Source organism: Dendropsophus ebraccatus, chromosome 15, assembly GCF_027789765.1.
Source record: "Dendropsophus ebraccatus isolate aDenEbr1 chromosome 15, aDenEbr1.pat, whole genome shotgun sequence".
Classification (NCBI taxonomy): Eukaryota; Metazoa; Chordata; class Amphibia; order Anura; family Hylidae; genus Dendropsophus; species Dendropsophus ebraccatus.
In genome coordinates, this window is record NC_091468.1 from 14,868,674 (window position 1) to 14,890,546 (window position 21,873).

The 21,873-nt window shown below is 43.2% G+C and overlaps 2 protein-coding genes across 14 annotated transcripts in view; one reads left to right on the forward strand and one right to left on the reverse strand.

Moving 5' to 3' along the window:
• UBR2 (ubiquitin protein ligase E3 component n-recognin 2) overlaps nt 1-1,290 on the reverse strand; it is a 54,475-nt gene extending 53,185 nt beyond the window's left edge. For all 3 annotated transcript variants that reach the window (XM_069955327.1, XM_069955326.1, XM_069955325.1), the window contains exon 1: nt 1,191-1,290. In XM_069955327.1, coding sequence (XP_069811428.1) covers nt 1,191-1,271 — 81 coding nt within the window. In that variant the 5' untranslated portion in view covers nt 1,272-1,290. The remainder of the gene's footprint in view (nt 1-1,190) is intronic.
• TRERF1 (transcriptional regulating factor 1) overlaps nt 1,279-21,873 on the forward strand; it is a 132,740-nt gene continuing 112,145 nt past the window's right edge. For 5 of the 11 annotated variants that reach the window (XM_069955331.1, XM_069955329.1, XM_069955330.1 and 2 more), the window contains exons 1-2: nt 1,279-1,457; nt 16,150-16,356. The gene's annotated coding sequence lies outside the window, so the exon portion shown is untranslated. The other 6 variants (XM_069955332.1, XM_069955333.1, XM_069955334.1 and 3 more) reach the window with 6 other exon arrangements.

The following is a 21,873-nucleotide window of genomic DNA, read 5'->3' on the forward strand; positions in this document are numbered from 1 at the left end:
TTCGCAGTAGTGATGAAAGCAATATCGACAACAAGACGACCGCAAGAACGATCACAAGTAACGATTATCATTCCATGTAAATGGGCGAACGATTTCAGGTCTCTGGCAATAGCAGTCGTTTGGTTTGTTTATCGTTAACGATTATGCAAACAATAATCGTCCCGTGGAATACAGCCCGAAGGCTCCATGTGGTGAAATAGAGGCGGATATTGTGAACTAGGACATGTTACTATGTATAGACCTGTATGTTATATAACGTGTGTGTGTATATATATATATATATATATATATATATATATATATATGGCCTGGACGCTGCACCAGGGTCTGTTATGTAACCCCAGCCTGTCATGTCAGCCCCCTGTCACCTGTGTATGTGTATATATATATATATATATATATATATATATATATATATATATCTCTATCCCCAGCCTGTCATGTCAGCCCCCTGTCACCTGTGTATGTGTGTGTGTATGTATGTATATATATATATATATATATATATATATCCCCAGCCTGTCATGTCAGCCCCCTGTCACCTGTGTATGTGTGTGTGTATGTATGTATATATATATATATATATATATATCCCCAGCCTGTCACGTCAGCCCCGTCACCTGTGTATATATATATATATATATATATATATATATATATATATATGTGTGTATATGGCCTGGACGCTGCACCAGGATCTGTTATGTAACCCCAGCCTGTCATGTCAGCCCCCTGTCACCTGTGTATGTGTGTGTGAATATATATATATATATATATATATGTATATGGCCTGGACGCTGCACCAGGGTCTGTTATGTAACCCCAGCCTGTCACCTGTGTATGTGTGTGTTTGTGTGTGTATATATATATATATATATATATATATATATATATACCCAGCCTGTCATGTCAGCCCCCTGTCACCTGTGACACGCCAGCTGGTATGAAAACTACAATTCCCAGCATCCCCCTCCAGCCTGTGAGTGCGCAGGCATGCTGGGAGTTGTAGTTTCCCAGCAGCTGGACGCTCCTGGATGCTGTGACTATAGACAAGCTATGTGGGGAGGCTCACAGCTGGGAAACACATAGTCACTTCCCCCGGCCGGGGCTCCTGGGCCCGCACACCAGAGGACTCCGGTAGTGGAGGTGACGCCCGGGGCCCGGAGCCTGCCCTCCCCCCGGGCACATACCAGGGCAACGTCCCGGGCCGAGCAGCTCAGCAGCTCGCTGTCTGTGCCCAGCTCCTCGGACTCCTGCACCGGAGACGCCATCTTCGCTAAGCAGGAGACTGCACCGGAAGCGGAAACACGTCACGGGGAGGGGGCGGGCCAGCGGCAGGAGCTGTGCTGGGAGCAGAGTAGGGAGCCTGAGCCGCCTGGAGAACCACAAGTCTCAGCGTAACCTCGGCACTGTGTGTGTGTGTGAGGGGGAGCCGGCTAATGGGCGTCCAATAATAAGTATATACGTGTAATACATCACCTCATAGCTACAGTCCTGTAATCCGGCAACGTCTGGACCTAATGGGTGTTATATTGTAGGGAACCTCAGCATGTGGCAACACGACAGGTTACTGGTTATCAGGTATACTGGGTTATCACATACTCCGGATTATCAGGTATAGTGGGTTATATACTCCGGATTATCAGGTATACTGGGTTATCACATACTCCGGATTATCAGGTATTCAGGGTTATCTCATACTCCGGATTATCAGGTATGCTGGGTTATCTCATACTCCGGATTATCAGGTATAGTGGGTTATATACTCCGGATTATCAGGTATACTAGGTTATCACATACTCTGGATTATCAGGTATTCAGGGTTATCACATACTCCGGATTATCAGGTATTCAGGGTTATCACATACTCCGGATTATCAGGTATACTGGGTTATATACTCCGGATTATCAAATATGCTGGGTTATCTCATACTCTGGATTATCAGGTATACTAGGTTATCTCATACTCCGGATTATCAGGTATAGTGGGTTATATACTCCGGATTATCAGGTATGCTGGGTTATCTCATACTCCGGATTATCAGGTATTCAGGGTTATCACATACTCCGGATTATCAGGTATTCAGGGTTATCACATACTCTGGATTATCAAATATGCTGGGTTATCTCATACTCCGGATTATCAGGTATTCAGGGTTATCTCATACTCTGGATTATCAGGTATAGTGGGTTATATACTCCGGATTATCAGGTATACTGGGTTATCTCATACTCCGGATTATCAGGTATACTGGGTTATCTCATACTCTGGATTATCAGGTATACTGGGTTATCACATACTCCATATTATCAGGTATACTGGGTTATCTCATACTCTGGATTATCAGGTATGCTGGGTTATCTCATACTCCAGATTATCAGGTATACTGGGTTATCTCATACTCCGGATTATCAGGTATGCTGGGTTATCTCATACTCTGGATTATCAGGTATACTGGGTTATCACATACTCCGGATTATCAGGTATACTAGGTTATCACATACTCCGGATTATCAGGTATACTAGGTTATCACATACTCCGGATTATCAGGTATACAGGGTTATCACATACTCCAGATTATCAGGTATGCTGGGTTATCACATACTCCGGATTATCCCATACTACCAAATGTATGTGGTTTGGATTATTGTATTCTAGATGATCAAATATTCACAATTATAAAAATATGTGGCATAACTTTTTTTTCAGATATTTAGTATATTCTAGATCCAGGGCCCTCAACTGGCGGTCCGAACCCGGACTGCGGAGGCCAGCTGTCCGGACCCCTGCTCCCTGCACAGTAATTATGAGCTCGTAACGAGCGCTCACATCTACCGTGCGGCGGCAGCACTGACAGAGAGGGAGCCATTGGCACTCCCCTTCTGGTGTCGGCGCTCGACTGCGTCAGCGCCAGGACAGGGGAGAGCGGCCTCTTGTGACCGCTGCACTGCGGCCACAAGAGGAAAGAGAAGGGGAGACATCGGACCAGGGTGAGTATAAGTGTTTTTTTTTTTTTCATGCCACATGCTGTATGGGAGGGGGAGAGCACACAGGGGGGCTATATGCTACAGGGGGAGAGCGCACAGGGGTCTATATGGGAGGGGGAGAGCACACGGGGGGCTATATACTACAGGGGGAGAGCGCACAGGGGGGCTATATGCTACAGGGGGAGAGCACATAGGGGGCTATATACTACAGGGGGAGAGCACATAGGGGGCTATATACTACAGGGGGAGAGCACCCAGGGCGGGCTATATGCTACAGGGGGAGAGCGCACAGGGGTCTATATGGGAGGGGGAGAGCACACGGGGGGCTATATACTACAGGGGGAGAGCGCCCAGGGGGGCTATATGCTACAGGGGGAGAGCACATAGGGGGCTATATACTACAGGGGGAGAGCACATAGGGGGCTATATACTACAGGGGGAGAGCACCCAGGGCGGGCTATATGCTACAGGGGGAGAGCGCACAGGGGTCTATATGGGAGGGGGAGAGCACACGGGGGGCTATATACTACAGGGGGAGAGCGCACAGGGGGGCTATATGCTACAGGGGGAGAGCGCACAGGGGGGCTATATGCTACAGGGGGAGAGCGCACAGGGGGGCTATATGCTACAGGGGGAGAGCGCACAGGGGGCTATATACTACAGGGGGAGAGCGCACAGGGGGCTATATACTGCTGGGGGAGAGCACACAGGGGGGCTATATACTACTGGGGGAGAGCGCACAGGGGGGCTATATACTACAGGGGTAGAGGGCTATATACTAGGGGAGAGAGCACAGGGGGGCTATATACTACAGAGGAGAGCGCACAGGGGGGCTATATTCTACAGGGGAAAGCGCACAGGTGCATTAGGTGGAGAATCACAGGTTAAAGGGGCACTCCTGCGAAACTGGTGTCACAAAGTTATATAGATTTGTAATTTACTTCTCTTTAAAAGGCTGAAGTCTTCCAGTACTTATCAGCTACTGTTTGTCCTGCAGGAAGTGGTGTATTCTTTCCAGTCTGACACAGTGCTCTCTGCTGCCACCTCTGTCCGTGTCAGGAACTGTCCAGGGCAGGTTCTCTATGGGGATTTGCTATTTTTCTGGACAGTTCCTGACATGAACAGAGGTGGCAGCAGAGAGCACTGTGTCAGACTGGAGAGAATATACCACTTCCTGCACGATATAAAGCAGCTGATAAGTACTGGAAGACTGGAGATTTTTTTTTAATAGAACTAAATTACAAATCTGTGTAACTTGTGATACCAGTTGATCTGAAAGAGAGCTGGAGTACCCTTTTTTACGGACAACTTCTATGAAATGAAAAAATGACTGGAAGGCAGGGGAATGTTGGAACATAATAAACAAAGTATACTTACCTATCCCCATAGCGCCGCCCCAGGATTCAGCTGGCAGCCACTGGCTTCCTGTAGCTTCTCCAGTTGAAAAGTCACGTACCCAGATGATCGAATGCCCACTCAGCCAATGAGTGACTGGGACAGGAGGACGCTGCTCCACTCACTAAGTAGCTGAGCTGGACAGTGACATTGCAGCTTGGGAGCCCGGTATGTGACAAGCCAAAATTAAGAGCCATCTGCAAGACTCGGGAGCATTCTGGAAGTTGTAGTACTACAATACTTGGAGATACATTGATGTTCTAGATTATAAAATATTCCAGAATATTATACATTCTAGTTGATAGATTATCAAACATTCTAAATTATTTCATACTCCTATTCTCTAGATTATTGAACACTGTGGATGATGGAAATGTTGGAAAATCTTTGGGAACAAAAATAAAATGTTATGAAAAAAAAAAAAAGCAATGTTGCAAATGCAGGAACATGGTGGTGTCACATCTACAATGGGAGGGGGGGGGGGGGTTAAGGTCACAGCCTTCCTCTATAGGGAACTATTGAAGTCTAATTCAGAGGATGCCTGGATTGTGTAAATCTGTGATCATTACATTTTCTGGATTACCAAATGCCAGATTATAGGATTGTCACCATCAGAGTGTGTACCATGAAGCTGCCAGGCTGTGTAAAGGCTGTTGTGTGGTATCTGTAGTGTATCATACTTTTCATTGTACTAGACAGAAGACACCGGGGGCGCAAATGGGGGGGGGGGATATATATACTGGTCTTATATTAGGCCCCACCCCCTTTTCGCCAGCAGGGTACACTAATAGGCACACGCCTCTTAGTGAATCCGGCCAGCCGGTGCCCGAATTTACGCCCGGTATACGAAATCTACACCTGCTTCCAGAAGGTGTAGCATTTGATCATGCCTCGAAACGCGTTATCTATGCAAAGTTCCTCCAGCCTGCTATTCTGCTCTGATACTCTTCATAGTGTAATACATCACCCGGTGACTTCATGGTAGTGCCACTCTGCAGATACTGCACATTGTGCTATCAGCAGATCAGTGACCATGAGAGGCCGGGACAGATCCAACTCTAGAAACCTCAAAGATGAGGAGCCAGCAGGACCGCATACGGCTGTTCTCATTCATGTCTATGGAATTTACAGACGCAGCTGAACAGAACCATAGAAGTAAATGAAAAAAGCTATGGCCACCCTTACAGCAGCAGATACATCATAGTATAATATCATTGTAGGTTATAATGTCCTGACACCCTACAACCAGAGAGGTGTGTGACCTTGCATGTCACTAGCTCTTTGGTTTTGCCTTACCCTCCTCATCCTTTACCCCGCTGTCACTGTGCCCACATTCCCTACAGCAGCCCTCTTACATCCTCAATAGTCACGGCAACTCCCCAACCTCCCAACTTTTCCCCCGGTACTCACAGCAGCCCCCACACATCTCCCTCAGTATTCACAGCAGCCCCCACACATCTCCCCCAGTATTCACAGCAGCCCCCACACATCTCCCCCAGTATTCACAGCAGCCCCCACACATCTCCCCCAGTATTCACAGCAGCCCCCACACATCTCCCCCAGTATTCACAGCAGCCCCCACACATCTCCCTCAGTATTCACAGAAGCCCACACACATCTTCCCTAGTAGTCACAGCCCCCCAACCTAAAGGGGTTATCCAGCACTACAAAAACATGGCCACTTTCTTCCAGAGACAGCCCCACTCTTGTCTCCAGCTTAGGCGGGGTTTTGCTGCTCAGTTCCATTCAAGTGAATGGAGCTGAATTGCAAACCGCACCTGAATTTGAGACAAGAGTTGTGTTGTCTCTGAAAGAAAGTGGCCATGTTTTTGCAGTGCTGGATAACCCCTTTAACTCCCCCAGTAGTTACAGCAGCCCCCCCCACAGTACTCACAGCAGCCCCACCCACAACTCCCCCAATAGTCACAGCAACTTCCCCAGTAGTCACAGCAGCTCCCCCAGTAGTCACAGCATCCCCCCGACAACTCCCCCAGTAGTCACAGCAGCCACCACACACAACTCCCCTAGTAGTCAAAACAGCTCCCCTGACAACTCTCCCAGAAGTCACAGCAGCCCCCCACAACTCCCCCAGTAGTTGCAGCAGCCCTCCACAACTCCCCCAGTAGTCACAACAGCCCCCCCGCAACTCCCCTAGTAGTCACAAAAGCCCCCACACACAACTCCCCCAGTAGTCACAGCAGTCCCCCCGACAACTCCCCCAGTAGTCACAGCAGCCACCATACACTACTCCCCCAGTAGTCACAAACCCCCACAACTCCCCCAGTAGTCATAGCGGCCCTCACACAGTTCCCCCAGTAGTCACAGTCCCCCACACAACTCTCCCAGTAGTCAGACTGCTCCCTGTAGCTGCGAGTAGTTTGGTATACGAATCTATTCAAAGTAACCTTCACCTCTGGGTGTAGTACCTGTAAGATGCTTTTGGTGGTGCTGGTGACCCAGATATCCTTGGTATGTCTTTATACTGTGACTCAGTATTATGTCAGCCATTATTGTTTCTCTATTACATGCTGTGCAATACATGGCTGGCGGTATATATTCCCTTTTAACTTAGGCTCAAAGTATGTTTGCCTCTCATTAGACACACAGATCATCACAGTACAGAAAATCTGTGTATACTGTATATATCTGTGCACTGTGTATACTGTATAAATCTGTGCACCATGTATACCGTATATCTGTGCGCCGTGTATACCGTGTATATCTGAGCGCTGTGTATACTGTATATATCTGTGCGCTGCGTATACTGTATATATCTGTGCACTGTGTATACAGTATATATCTGTAGCTTTGTATATATCTGTGCTCCATGTATACTGTATATATCTGTATGCCATGTATACTGTATATATCTGTGCACTGTATATACTGTATATATCTGTGCGCTGTGTATACTGTATATCTGCACTGTGTACATCTGTATATATCTGTGCACTGTATATACTGTATATATCTGTGCACTGTGTATACAGTATATATCTGTGCACTGTACATACTGTATATATGTGTGAACTGTGAGTACTGTATAAGGCTGGGTTCACACTATGTATATTTGAGGCTGTATTTGGTCCTCATGCCAGGTCCTCATAGCAACCAAAACCAGGAGTGGATTAAAAACACAGAAAGGATCTGTCCACACAATGTTGAAATTGAGTGGATGGCCGCCATATAACGGTAAATAACGGCCATTATTTCAATACCACAGCCGTTGTTTTAAAATAACAGCAAATATTTGCCATTAAATGACGGCCATCCACTCAATTACAACATTATGTGAACAGATCCTTTCTGTGTTTTCAATCCACTCCTTGTTTTGGTTGCTATACAGCCTCAAACATACAGCCTCAAATATACGTAGTGTGAACCCAGCCTAAATCTGTGCACCGTGTGTACTGTATATTTCTGTGCACTGTGAATACTGTATAAATCTGTGCTCTGTGTGTATACCAATAGATTTTTTTCTTTCAACAAGACTTTGACAGCCATGTAGTAAAATGGTGCCTTGTGGTGATTTGTTTGTGGAGTGATTATGCACAATCTCAGGTCTCCTACTGTAATGAAGAGGCAAAGAGGAGTTGTGGCTGAGCATTTGTGCCGCGCTCTGGCACACCTCACCACTCCTTCCTCCTCCCTCTCTTTCATGCATAATCTCTGCTGCCCAGTCTCCTGCTCACTCACGCTTTCAGCCATTGTCTCTGAGTGTTGATTGCAGACATAAGCTGCCTACAGAGAACTGAGCTGCAATCAGATATAGTGGAATCTACTAGCCTAAAAGTGTTGCAGCTGTGGTCAAGAGGTGGTCTGTCGTCCGTATGCAGTTTATGTCTCAAATCAAACTAAGAGACACTGGCTAAAAACATAACTGAGAAGGAGGCTGGGCAGCAGAGATCACCTGTCTAGAGACCTGTAACAGTGTTTTCCTGTATTCGATTCCTCTGATGGAAATGAAATATACATATTTTTCTCATCAGTGTATCAAACAATTATTTTAAATCTAAATTTGACCTGATTTATAAAGAATTATTATACTATTATAACTATTTTATTTTCATCAGGGGGGGGGATGGGGGGAATTGTTGATGGTTTCTAGACAAAAGAGTTACCCCTAGACCACAACTCGTACACATTTAGGCTCACCTATATGTGATTGCAGATCAGTCTTCTGTGGGCAGTTTAGGTTAGAAACCAACATTTAGAGACCCTGGCTGATGAGCAGAAGGCTGGGCAGCATTGATTATTTACGTGGTGAGGTGTGCCAGAGTGTGGCACAAATGCTGAGTCACAACTCCTCTTTGACTCTTCATTACAGTAGGAGGCCTGAAATTGTGCATAATTCGCTCCACTGACAAATTACAAGTTACTGATTTTTTTTAAAGGGGTTATCCAGAAATAAAAAAAAGCTTCTTTTTTATCAAATACAGTGCCACCTCTGTCCTCAGGTTGTGTGCGGTATTACAGTTCAGCTCCATTCCTTTCAGTGGAACTGAGTTGCAATATCCACACCCAGACAGAGAACAGGAGTGGTGCTGCTGCTGGATTTAGCCTGGATACATTTTTGTGTTTAGACATCTACTATTCCAGCACAGGATTTATTTATTCCTTCTGGGTTCCTGGAATTAGTGGCATATATACGTGGTCTCGTGTTACCAGTACCTCTTTCATACATGTAGTTATATCAATCAATATGTTTTCCCATGAGCTTAGTTCCTCTTAGGTTTGGGACTTTTGACAGGTGGAGGAATCATGAACAGCCACAAATAAAGCTCAGAAACCACAGCCTGTATATGGAGTCACGTATGAGACATGATTATACAGCCCATAGGCTGGGGCGACATGAGGATGTGGGTCATGGGACCAAATTATTTCTGCACTATGTCTAAATGTATCACTCTTGCAATTTAATGTAAAAAAAAATACCCAAATAATAGATGTAAAATGTATCTGTCACTTTAAAAGAAAGATTTTTAGTGCCAGTGCCAGTTTACCCTTTCCTGCAAAGTGGCAAACGTTCCCATCACCAGTGGGAGGTAAGTCCTGCATACAGTGGGGAAAATAAGGATTTGATATGCTGAGGATTTTCCCAAGTTTTTCCACCTACAAAGAATGGAGAGATGTGTAATGTTTATGGTCGGTACATGTCACCTGTCAGAGACAGAATCTATAAAATAATTCCAGGAAATCACATTGTAGGATTTATAAATGATTTTTTTTTAATATTATTACATGGATAATGGATTTGGTACAATAGAAAAACTGAACTTGACCTCTTAAGGACCGGCCTAACTTTCGTTTTTGCGTTTTGTTTTTTTCCTCTTTGTGTATATAAGGCCATAGCACTTGCATTTTTACACCTATGGACCCACATGAGCCCTTATTTTTTGCGTCACTAATTGTACTTTGCAATGACAGACTGAATTTTTACATAAAATATGCTGCAAAACCAGAAAAAAATTATATGCACAGTAAAATTGAAAAAAAACAACACGCAATTCTTTTTCTTTGGGGGGGCATCGTTTTTACGCCGTGTGTCCTATGAAAAAACTGACATGTTATATATGTTCCTCAAGTCGGTACGATTAAAAGGATATATAATATGTCTTGCAAGGAGATACAGACACCGGCACTACTGCCATATGGTTAGGACCCAATACTGGATGGGGGGAGTATTCCCATGCACGGTTGTATGTGGTGCTCTCTTGCTATAGCCAAAGATATACAGTCTCTATATCATCCACAAAAAGAAAAAAGGGCACTCACCAATCCGTGCTTGTACTTTATTGTTTCATCTTGTTAAAACATGGGTTAGCAGCCAGCGAGGACGCCAAACACCTTCAGCATGACAGCTGTTTCGCGTTTACACGCTTCGTCAGATCCCGCCCCTTCCTCTACTTCACAGAATTCATGTTTACGTAGTGGAAACTATTATGGTTTTAACAAATGTATTGTTTTTAATCCACTGTAACGCCTACTTCTTACACGTCACACAAGTAGGTGTATATACCTGTGACGTAGAGGAAGAGGCGGGATCTGACGAAGCGTGTTAACGCGAAACAGCTGTCATGCTGAAGGTGTTTGGTGTCCTCGCTGGCTGCTAACCCATGTTTTAACAAGATGAAACAATAAAGTACAAGCACGGATTGGTGAGTGCCCTTGCATTTTTCTTTTTGTGGATGATATATAACATGTATAACTTTTATATTAATTGATGGTTCATAAAAAAAAAACCTTTTACAGAAAATAAACGTTCCTTAAAATCGCTCTATTCCCATGCTTATAGCGCTTTTATCCTTTGGTTTATGGGGCTGTCAGGTGTAATTTTTTGCACCATGATCTGTTCTTTCTATTGGTACCTTGATTGCGCATATACTTTTAGATCGTTTTTTATTACAATTGTTCTGGATTTGATGCGACCAAAAATGCACGTTTTTTTTTTTTTTTTAAATCCTTTTTTTTTTTTTTCAAAAAGTTTTTTATTTTCCAAGCCGAGAAAACCATTCCATAAAATTACCAGGGACGCAGCCCATCATCAAAAGAAATATAATAACATTAACACAAACCACCCCACCCCTGCCCGATATGGAGAAGAAAAAAAAAAACAACAACCCAATATTGTGACAAACAAATAACAACCAACTACTCCCACTGCAACCAGGTGCGCCAACGCCTGACCAGCTTCTGCCACTTCTTACTCCCCTTATTATAGAGTATTTCATAATTACCAATTTTAGCTGTTAATCTTTCCCAATGTGGCGGGGACGTATCCAACCAATTTCTAACGATCTCTACTCTCGCTAAGTGTATTAGTCTAGCGACCAGAATTACATCCTCGTTCCCAGAAATCGCCTCCATATACCCCAGAATAACCAAACTGGGATCCATAGGAATGTCCACTTTTAGGCTTTTTCCTATTTCCTCGGTTACTCCCCGCCAAAAGTCCCGCGTCAACCCACAATCCCACATTATATGAAAGAGATCTACATCCTCCGTGCGCATCTCAAGCAACATCTCCATTTCGTCTCTGCATTTTATTTAATATTTTTGGAGTGTAATATAAACCATATATCAACTTCAACTGAATTATTCTATGATTGGCATTTAATGAAACTTTCATGACATTACTAAGTATAGTCTCCCACATTTCTTCTGAAATTTCCCCCAAATAACTTTCCCAGTATCTTTTATTCTTTGGCTTTGTTCTTTCCACTGTAATTGACATCAGTCCTTTATAAAGATTAGCTACTACCTTCTTAGTGCCCCCAATATTAACCCGCACAAATTCTACCAGATTGTGTGATGTGATTGTACATTATACATATCTCTTTCTTGTGACTTCCACTAAGCATCATGTATTTGAAAATATTAAAAAAATATTTTTCAGACAAATCAAACTCATTTTTAAGGGACTGAAATGGTTTCAGTGATCCATTTACAAACAAGTGATATTACAGTTTTTTTCCCAAATCCCATAATTTTGTATCTTCACCAACTCTTTTAATCTCGCGTTTTTCCATAAAGGAGCATCAGCTAAAGCGCCCGTAATCCCCCAAATTTTCTTAAATACCTTCCAGCTTTTTTGAAAAGCAACAAACGTGAAATTGTAACTATTATCCACATACTGTTTCTCTAGACATTGCAATAAATTCAAACCACCCTTCTCCCATTGTGAAATAAAGAGAGTCCCCATATTTGATTTGGCCAATCTTTTAATCCGTGCTATTTGGGTTGCTAAATAGTATAACCGAAAATTAGGTAATGCCAATCCGCCTTTATCACATGAAAGACAGAGATAGTGTTGCTTGATCCGCGCACGTTTCCTTCCCCAAATCAAAAAATTAATTACTGCTTCAATCTGTTTGAAGTATTTATCCTTAATAACCATTGGGGCGGCACAGAACAGGTCTAAAAATTGGGGGAGGACCACACTTTTAATCAACATTAGCTTGTCCGCCATTGCCAGGGGGAATTTCTCCCACACTGCAACTGACCGTTCTAATTTATTTATTAGGGGTTTAATATTTTACTTAAAATCATGCGCATCTCCTGATGTCTTTACCCCCAAATATTCTATATGATCATTCTTTTCTACGACCTGTAGTTCGTTACCAAGATGCAAATAGGTACCATCCAATTTTAATAAGGAGGACTTCCTCCAATTTATAGATAGGCCGGCGATCTTTCCGTATTGTTCAATCATTTCTACTATCTTTGGGACAGCATTCTGTGGGTCCTTCAAGAAAAATAGCACATCATCTGCATACAAAAGAAGACGGTCTGCCCCACCCCCCAAACCAAAACCCTCAAACTCAGTACTACTTTTCATTTTAGCCACCAACGGCTCCATTGCCAAGGCGAAGAGGAGGGGGGACAGGGGGCAACCCTGTCTCGTTCCCCTGCTCAACGCCACAGCTCCAGAGGTCTGTCCATTTACCAACACCCTTGCAGTAGGATTAGTATAACATATACGAACCCATCTTAAAAAATAATCACCCAAATTAAATAACTCAAGGGTTTCTAACAAAAACATCAATGCAACTCTATCAAATGCTTTGGTTGCATCTAAACTCAACACTGCTCTAACTTGATCTCCCGGAGCTACCTGCATGTTCAAAAACATATGTTCTAAATTGTTAAACGCAGACCGACCCGGGATAAACCCATTTTGTTCCTGCCCCACTATAGTGGTCATAACCTCTGACAGTCTAGTTGCTAAGGCTTTTGTTAAGATTTTAAAATCCGCATTCAATAGCGAAATTGGGTGATATGCCTCTGGGTCTAGGGGGTCCTTCTCCTTTTTTTAATATAACCACAATTGTCGCTTCACTCATAGAGCGAGGCAACTCCCCTGTTTCCCAAGCCCCATTGAATACTTTAAGGAGGCGTGGGAGCAGGGCCGATCCATACTTTTTATATATCTCATAGGGAAGACCATCTGATCCAGGCGCAGATTCATTCCTCACTGAGGCCAATGCCCTCTCCAGTTCTTTTAACGTTAGTGGTGAATTCAGTTTATCTTTTTGATCAACAGAACGCCGTTTACCGTGAGGGATCGTGAATTAAATAAATTTCGGGCAATTACACACGCAGCGATACAAAACATTATTTATTTATTTATTTTTATTTATAAAATGGGAATAGGGGGGTGATTTGGACTTTTATTAGGGGAGGGGGTTATTTATTAATAAAAACACTTCTTTTTGTTTTCACATACAGTAATTAGAAGCCCCCCATGGGGGACTTCTATATACACAGCACTGATCTCCCATTGAGATCAATGCTGTGTATATAACAGAGCACCGATCCATCAGATCTTTGTGACCCCCCCCCAACTACTTATACCTTCTTGTAGCTGATGAGAAGTCATTTCTGCTGGTATGATTATATACGCTGGTTGTGCTTTCCTGATGCCGAAAATCATACTTTAGTTGAGCTGTAGCCGCGTCAAAGAGGCATGGCCTAGAGCGATCGTGCGACGCCCTCTGTCCGCCCGCACAGTGCTAGCTGTAAGTGGGCATGTGCCGCCTACTGACATCCCGGTTCCGCTGCAATGATGTAGCCTGGACTGCGCCGCCTCTGTGGTGTGTCCTTTCAGCATCGTCCCCGCCCCGTGGTAGTGATGCGCACAGCCTTTCCCCCCCATCTCCTGCCTGTCACGGCCCCCCCCCCCCCCCCCACACACACATACCATGGTGTCGCCCACTGCCGGAATCAGCTTGTCCTCTTCTTTGGACATGCATCGTTGCGTGCCGATTCCCTTCCAGGCGCAGTGACACGACCGGTCTTCTCCCACTAGCCTGGTGCGTCATTGCGCCTGTGCGGGATCGGCACGCAACGGCACATGTCGAAAGAAGAGGACAAGCTGTTTCCATGGTATGTGGGGGGGGGGGGCCTTGACAGGTAGGAGAGGCAGGGTAGGGCCGTGAGCTTCAGTACCAGGGGGTCAGGAGGCGGCGCATGCACGTACAGCTAACACTGTGCAGGCGGACATAGGGCAGAACAGGAGGCAGGGGGAGACGGAGACCAACAGCGCACAGGCGTTGCTGGCCTAGGACACGATCGCTCTAGGCCACTCCTCTTAGACACGGCTACAGCTCAACTATTGGCCCCCTTCCCTGTGTTCCCCCCACCCCAGAAGTGTGGTGCATTATACTTACGTGTTCGGATTTCGGAGATCAGGGATCTCTTAGTTATGTCCTATACTGTGGATCAGGCACCACTTCTCCAGAAGGGAATACCCCTTTAGGCTATGTTCACACACAGTACAAACAATGGTTGTTTGCCATTTAAAAACAGTGTCTTGAGTGTCAAATAATGGCCGTTGTTGCATTGAAAATATCATTGAAATCCATGCAGAATTGCCGGAAATAATTGGTATCTCAATTAATTCAACGGCCATTGTTCAACACATTGTGTGATGAAGGGCCGTTGTTTGCAATTACTTCAAAGTAGCTGATTTTACTATGAAAAGAACGTTCGTTTTAATTTAAAGCAATGGTCGTTCAGGTAATAAAATGCAGGTTGTGCCTTAGGCTATGTTACCACTACATATAAACAATTGCCATTATTTGGTGCTCAAAACAACGGCCACTGTTTTAAAAGAAAAATTGCATTGAAGTCTTTGGAAAACAGGTGGGAATAAATGATGTTATTTTGATGGCCATAACCATTGTGTGAAGCAACGGCCATTGTTTGCACTGACTTCAAGGCAAATCTTTGCATTATGAAAAGAATGGCCATTGTTTTAATAAAAAGTAAAGTGTGAACATAACCATAATCTGTGTGAAATCTACAGCAGATTAAAGGGGTTATCCAAGGAAAATATTTTTTCTTTCAAATCAAATGGTTTTAGAAAGTTATATAGATATATCATTTACTTAAAATCTTATCTTCCCATACTTATCAGCTGCTGTATGTCCTACAAGGAGTGGGGTTTTCTTTCCAGTCTGACACAGTGCTCTCTGCTGCCACCTCTGTCCATGTCAGGAACTATCCAGAGCAGCAGCAAATCCCCATAGAAAACCTCTCCTGCTCTGGACAGTTCCTGACATGGACAGAGGTGGCAGCAGAGAGCACGGTGTAGGACTGAAGAGAATGAACATGTTCATTCTTCAGCGCGGACAGGGCAGTAGTGCGCGCCTCCCATAGACTCCCATTATGAGCAGGAGGCTAACGGCATTCTGCTGCGGAATTCCGCTAGTTTTGCTTAGTGGGAACGAAGCCATACAGTAGCTGATAAGTACTGGAAGACTGGAGATTTTTAAATAGAAGTAAATTAGAAATCTATATATATATTTCTGAAACCAGTTAATTTAATAGAAAAAGATTCTTGCTGGAGTACCCCTTTAGGTAGATGTGAACATCCCGTTAGGTAGGGGCTACATAGTGACATGTTGCACGACACCAAATAGCGTATAAGTCATACGACCAAAATATTTGTACGCCTTATGTGGGAGTGGCTGTCACATGACTTTATTCCTAATTGGCTATTTAAAAAAAAAATTGCAGAAAAGCTGCAGGCAGATCACAGGTGCATTCACCTTGCAACCCGCAACCAAATATGCACGAGATCTGGATTCCAGGGGGTGGCGGTCACGGTTGAAACAACCAGCTTCAGGTCACCACATTGTTCTATGTAAAGCCTTAGAAAAATTGACAAAACTGTAAAAAATTTAAGTTTGGAAACTTTTTATTTTTTTTTTATTTTTTTAACCGTCGTGAAAAGTAAATTTTTTTTTCTTTCTTTCTTACAGCCTGGAGTTTTGCCTTGTGCTTCCTGCCTGAGTGATCCCTCCCACATTGTACTATCACTGCACTTAGAAAGTAGAAGAAAACTGACAGCGAGAGACAACCCTATGACATAGTGACAGCAGGAGACAGCAGCCTGCAGAGAGCGAGAGAGAAGGAGGCCTGGCAGGCCGAGCAGGCCAATCCCAGGGCACGGTACAGTAACCAATCAGGTGAGGGCCCTGCACACACCAATAACCAGCGCCCTTCCATTCAACTTCAGGAACTGGCTTTGCTTTCAAGATTGCCTGCCAGAAAGGGAGAAGTGTGCATGGCCAGAACTCCCAGTCCCTGCCCTGCAGCTGCACACTGGTCCTGTGGAGTATACTGGATATGATGGACACCTTGTCCTCAGAGTTTCTCCTATTTCGCCCCATGCATATAACTCCTGCTGCAAGTTAACTTTTTTAAAAAAAAGAAGAAGAAACAGGTAGATCCTGAATTATTATTATACATTATTTTGTACCTGTAATAGCTGCGTCCTATGCAGAATGTGACTGTGCATTAGGTATAACCCTGCCTGCGTTGCAATGCTCTGCAGTTAACCCTTGCAGTACAAGGAGTAGTGATCGGAGCGGTGCAGCTGCAGGTTGCATAAGGATTGACAGGGGAGACGGTGGGTTTTGTCGGTGCAGGGGAATAGGCACAGGTGTCATGTGTCAGCTGTGTGTGTGTGTCTGTGCGGGGGATATTTAGGTTGGCACTTGGCCAGGGGGCTTGCACTTTATTTGCAATGGGAACAAGTGGGCTGAGACCTGAGGCTTCACATGTTGCTGTCAGAAGTGACATATGGAAATAGGAGCAGGGGGAGAGGCTTTCGCCTTGTCTGTGTGGTTCCTAGGGAGGGTTTTTGACAAGGTGGGGGGTGGGGAAAAGTTTTACTGGGATGTGGTATAGGAGAATTTCTCGTCAATGGATATATCTATATCATATCAATCTATACACACACACATATACACACACACACACACATACATACATACATACATACATGTGTGTGTCTGTGAAAATATTGGCAAATGTTTTATTAATAAACATCCGTGTATATATATATATGTATGTATATGTATATATATATATATATATATGAATAGTAGAACCATTTTTTATTAGTAAAAAAAATTATATATATGTGTGTCTGTGAATATATTTGCAAATGTTTTATTGGTAAACGTCCATTTTTATATATATATCTATCTATCTATCTATCTATCTATATATATAAAGCGATAAGGCGGCACTCCAGGAATAGTGAATAATAAAGTGAATTTATTCACCCATAATGTGCAATACACATACATCACTATTCCTGGAGTACCGCCTTATCGCTTTATATTTCGAATCTTTGTGGAGCCTTGGTCTAACTCCGGAAGGCTGCGCACCCACTAGAGCTTATTGCCGCACGGTGCCGTCTACACTTACCTTTATATATATATATATATATATATATATATATATATATATATATACACACACACACATTTTCTTTTCCTAATAAAAAATAGTTCTACTATTCCCTATAGAGTAAATGGTATTTAGATTCAAGTGCATTTAATCTTAGCAATAATATATTTGAAATGGGATGATATTGTTATGTTTATATATATATATATATATATATATATATATATATATATATGTTTAACATTGGAAGTCTTTAGCTGTAGGTCTATAGCGGCATGTTAGATGTGCTGTAAAAAACAAAAACATAAAGAACCTCAGTGGTAGTGATCCCCAATCTGTAGCTCTCCAGATGTTGCTAAACTACAACACCCATTATGATTTACAAACATTGTTCTGCAATGTGTTTCCCTACAGCTGTTGAAAAACTACAACTCCCATCATGCCTTATAGTTGTGATCCCCTACCAGTTGGTCTCCAGCTATTGCAAATCTACAACTCTTAATATGTTCTCACAGACATAGTCACAAGGACGCTCTATAACAGGGAGCCTGCGGCCCTCCAGCTGTTACAAAACTACAATTCCCATCATGTCTTGGCTGTCCAGGTATCATGGGAATTGACGTTTAGTAACAGCAGGAGGGCTGTCCCTGCTCTATAGCAATGTTCTCCATCTTGTTATTTCTAAACTACAACTCTCATCGTGCCCTGATGATCATAGTCAAAAGGAAAGTCTATAACATAGGTGTCAAACTCGTGGCTCTCCAGCTGTTGCAAAACTACAATTCCCATCATGCCTGGACAGACAAAGCTAAAACTTAGCCAGTCCTGGCATTGATGGCAACTGTAGTTTTGCAACAGCTGGAGAGCAGCAAATTTGACACCTCGGCTGCTCTCTAGCATTGATCCCAAGCCTGCGCCTCTAATGCAAACTACAACTCCCATCATGTTGGATCTCATATGTGCAACTGTATTACAGCTCCACACAACCATAATGTTTTACAGAACTGCAGTACTGCACCCACAAGATCTGTGGGCCCTACCGTACGCCCACATGTCTCCAATTTCACATTGAACTCAATAGCATCATTGGGCTCCATCTTACAGTAACACGTCCTTAGTACAGTGCCATAGGGGAGCACTATCTGGTGTCACTCAGTACCTGGAGTCGTCTGTGCAGACTCTGCTATGTGACAACTCATATTGTAAGAGGTCACAGGGCTGAGACAAACCCCATATAGTGACTCTACTAAATAGACACGTTTACCTGCATTCCCTATAGTGTCCACTTTAACATAGTCACGTTTTTATTTCTTATGGTAATTTCCACTTCTCTGCTTTTGTATTTTGTAATTTTTTTCTACTTTTATGTACTTTTTTTCACCAACATCACTGATTTTTCCCGTCATACAACGCGATGGAAATCAGAAAAATTTCCACCCAAGTGCTGATATGACGTCTTTCTATAAGTAAGATGGCGGGGATTCCTTTATATCAGTTTCACATTAAGAAGTGCACAAGTCCAGTGACCTGTTAGCAGGACGCCGGCCTCAGTGTGGCGGTATTATTTATGTTGTTTTCCATATTGCATGGCGATGACTTATAGGGTCAGTGATAGATGACTGAATATTAGAGTGACTTGAAGACTATTGTGGCTCAATACAAGCCCCAAGTCGTAATCGGGCACCCATAGAAGTCTATAGGGCCATTGTGTACCTCTATATCCCTTTAAAATACTCCAGATTCACATAGACTAGTAGATGAAACTGTGGTGAGATTCATCCGATGTCATGTTACATTGCTATTTTGCCATAGAAAGAATGCTTTTAGTGGAGAATACCTCCATATACTGGAGATATATAGAGGTGCTACATACAACACTATGTGTAATTAATACACGTACATTGAATTCAGGCTTATATAGTTGATATTTGGGGGGGGGGGCTTGTTAGGGCTGACTTTAACCCCCTTCTACACCAAGCTGTACTGTTAGGCTACGTGTATATTTATATAGCCTTTTTTTTCTTTTTTTATCTTTTAGAGTTTTTGCATAAAAAAAAAAAATAATAAAAAAAATTCGCATATATATATATATATATATATATATATATATATATATATAATATCTTTTTCATACTGCAAAAACTCTAAAGCATTTTACAGAGCTGCCATGTATGAAAAAAAAATCCTAAAAAAGTTTTGAGTTGGAATCTGACAAAAAAAAAAAAAAACACTACTTGCACTTAATTTGACTGCAGGATGGGAGTGGCCAGCTGTTTTTCCATTGAGTTCAGTGCTACTCAGTATTTTGAGGTAATTTTTTTTAAATGTTGTGCGTGAACAAAGCTATAATTCCAGCTGAGGAGCTGTACCAACAGCTGTAACACTGCCCTCCAGGTCTGCCATTATGCTGGAATCACACATGGTAGTTTTTTTTTTTTTAAATGGCACTTCAGTTTTTTTTTAATTCACATATTCATAAGGATGTACTTACTATATCAATTCAAAGCTAATCTGTTAAAACTGAAGAAGCCGGGGCCTAAGTCATAGAGGTGTAGCTAAGATTCATTTTGATGCATCGGGAGCGTACATAGGGGTATGTGCACACTACGGATCTCAAACGGAGGCTGCATGGCGGGTTACGCTTGAACTTCCGCCTGTCCTATTGACTCTCAAGCGCAGTCCACAATCCGCCCAAAGAATTAAAGTTCTTTGCTTAATTCTGTAGTGTGAACTTACCTTTAGAATAAGGAAAGAAGACCAATGTAGAGTCCAGTCGCCCCACTGCATTTTTATAAGCCAAAACCAGAAGTGGATTCTAAGTAATGGGTAAAATAAAGGAAGCGCTTATATGTCTTCTATCTGCCAGATCCTTCACTGGCTTTGGCTCATAAACCGCAGTGACAGTTTTCCAAAAAATGTGTGACGCAAGCATTAGGGCGTGTTCTCACCTTCAGTTTTTTAATGCAGTTTGAGAAACCACAGACAGAAACAACCCAAAAATTGAAGGTATAAGGAAAGATTGTGACCTCCTCTTTTTCAGATCCATTCCTTCCTGGCTTTATTATTTTGGTTTATACACCTCACTTGCACAAAAGTAATAAAAATCAGATTTAAAATATATAAATAAATAAAGCCACTAAATACGACAAATTTGGCACATGTTATTTTTTTTTTCCCGCGTAAAAAATTCTGCTGTTAGCTGGGACAATAGCGAAATCTAAACTGCATCACGTCACGCTTTTTCATGACAGTTTGGCGTTTTTAGGTACCTTTGTGGTTTTTTTTAATCGCAGCAGGGTCGTCATTCAGCGTGAGACAGTGTTTTTCACTCATAGACTTTTAAAGGGGTATAAGAACACCAGAAATGTCTAAATGTTGTGTCCATATGCATATTGGCTTTTTTGACATGTCAAAAAGGTTTGATGGGCCGAGGTCTCGGTGACCGCCACCTGTCTTTGGATACAGCCAGGATAAGCTGTATCTTTGCACTTTACTCCCGTGTTCCCCTTCTGACTGCATATGTTATGGCCGTATTACACCGCCTAATCACTATAGTAAACGAGCACTGATCTACTAGATTGGCGCTCATTTACTTAGCCGTTCCGGCCAATTATCTTTTAGGCCCCGTTCACACGTAGCAAAACTAGCGGAATGCTGTTAGCCTCCCTCTCATAATGGGAGTCTATGGGAGGCGCGCGTTGCTGTTCTCACAGTGTCTCTCTGCGCTGAAGAATGAACATGTCCTTTCTTAAGGGCGGGGAGAGCAGCAGCGCGCGCCTCCCATAGACTCCCATTATGAGAGGAAGGCTAACGGTAGGGCTGGGCGATATGGGCAAAAAATAAAATCTCGATTTTTAAAAAAATTTGGACGATTCTCGATTTAAATCTCGATTTTTTTCTTTTTTTGCTAAATAAACAGAACATTTTCTCCCTGCAGCATCAGATACTATTTTAATGATATTTCAGACAACAACTGTATTGCTTTCCAGTGTAACAGAGCCCCCATATAGTATAGGAAATCATGTTTGTGCCTTCATCTACGTAGGGTGTAGTAGTGGAGGTCTAGTGGATAAGGGGTGTAGTAGTGGAGGTATAGATGAGGGGTGACTGGGGAGACTGAGGGGGAATGGGGTGACACTGGGGGACACTGAAGGCGACTGGGGTGACACTGAAGGCGACTGGGGTGACACTGAAGGGGACTGGGGGGGACACTGAAGGGGACTGGGGGGGACACTGAGGGGACTGGGGGGACACTGAGGGGATGGGGGGACACTGAGGGAATGGGA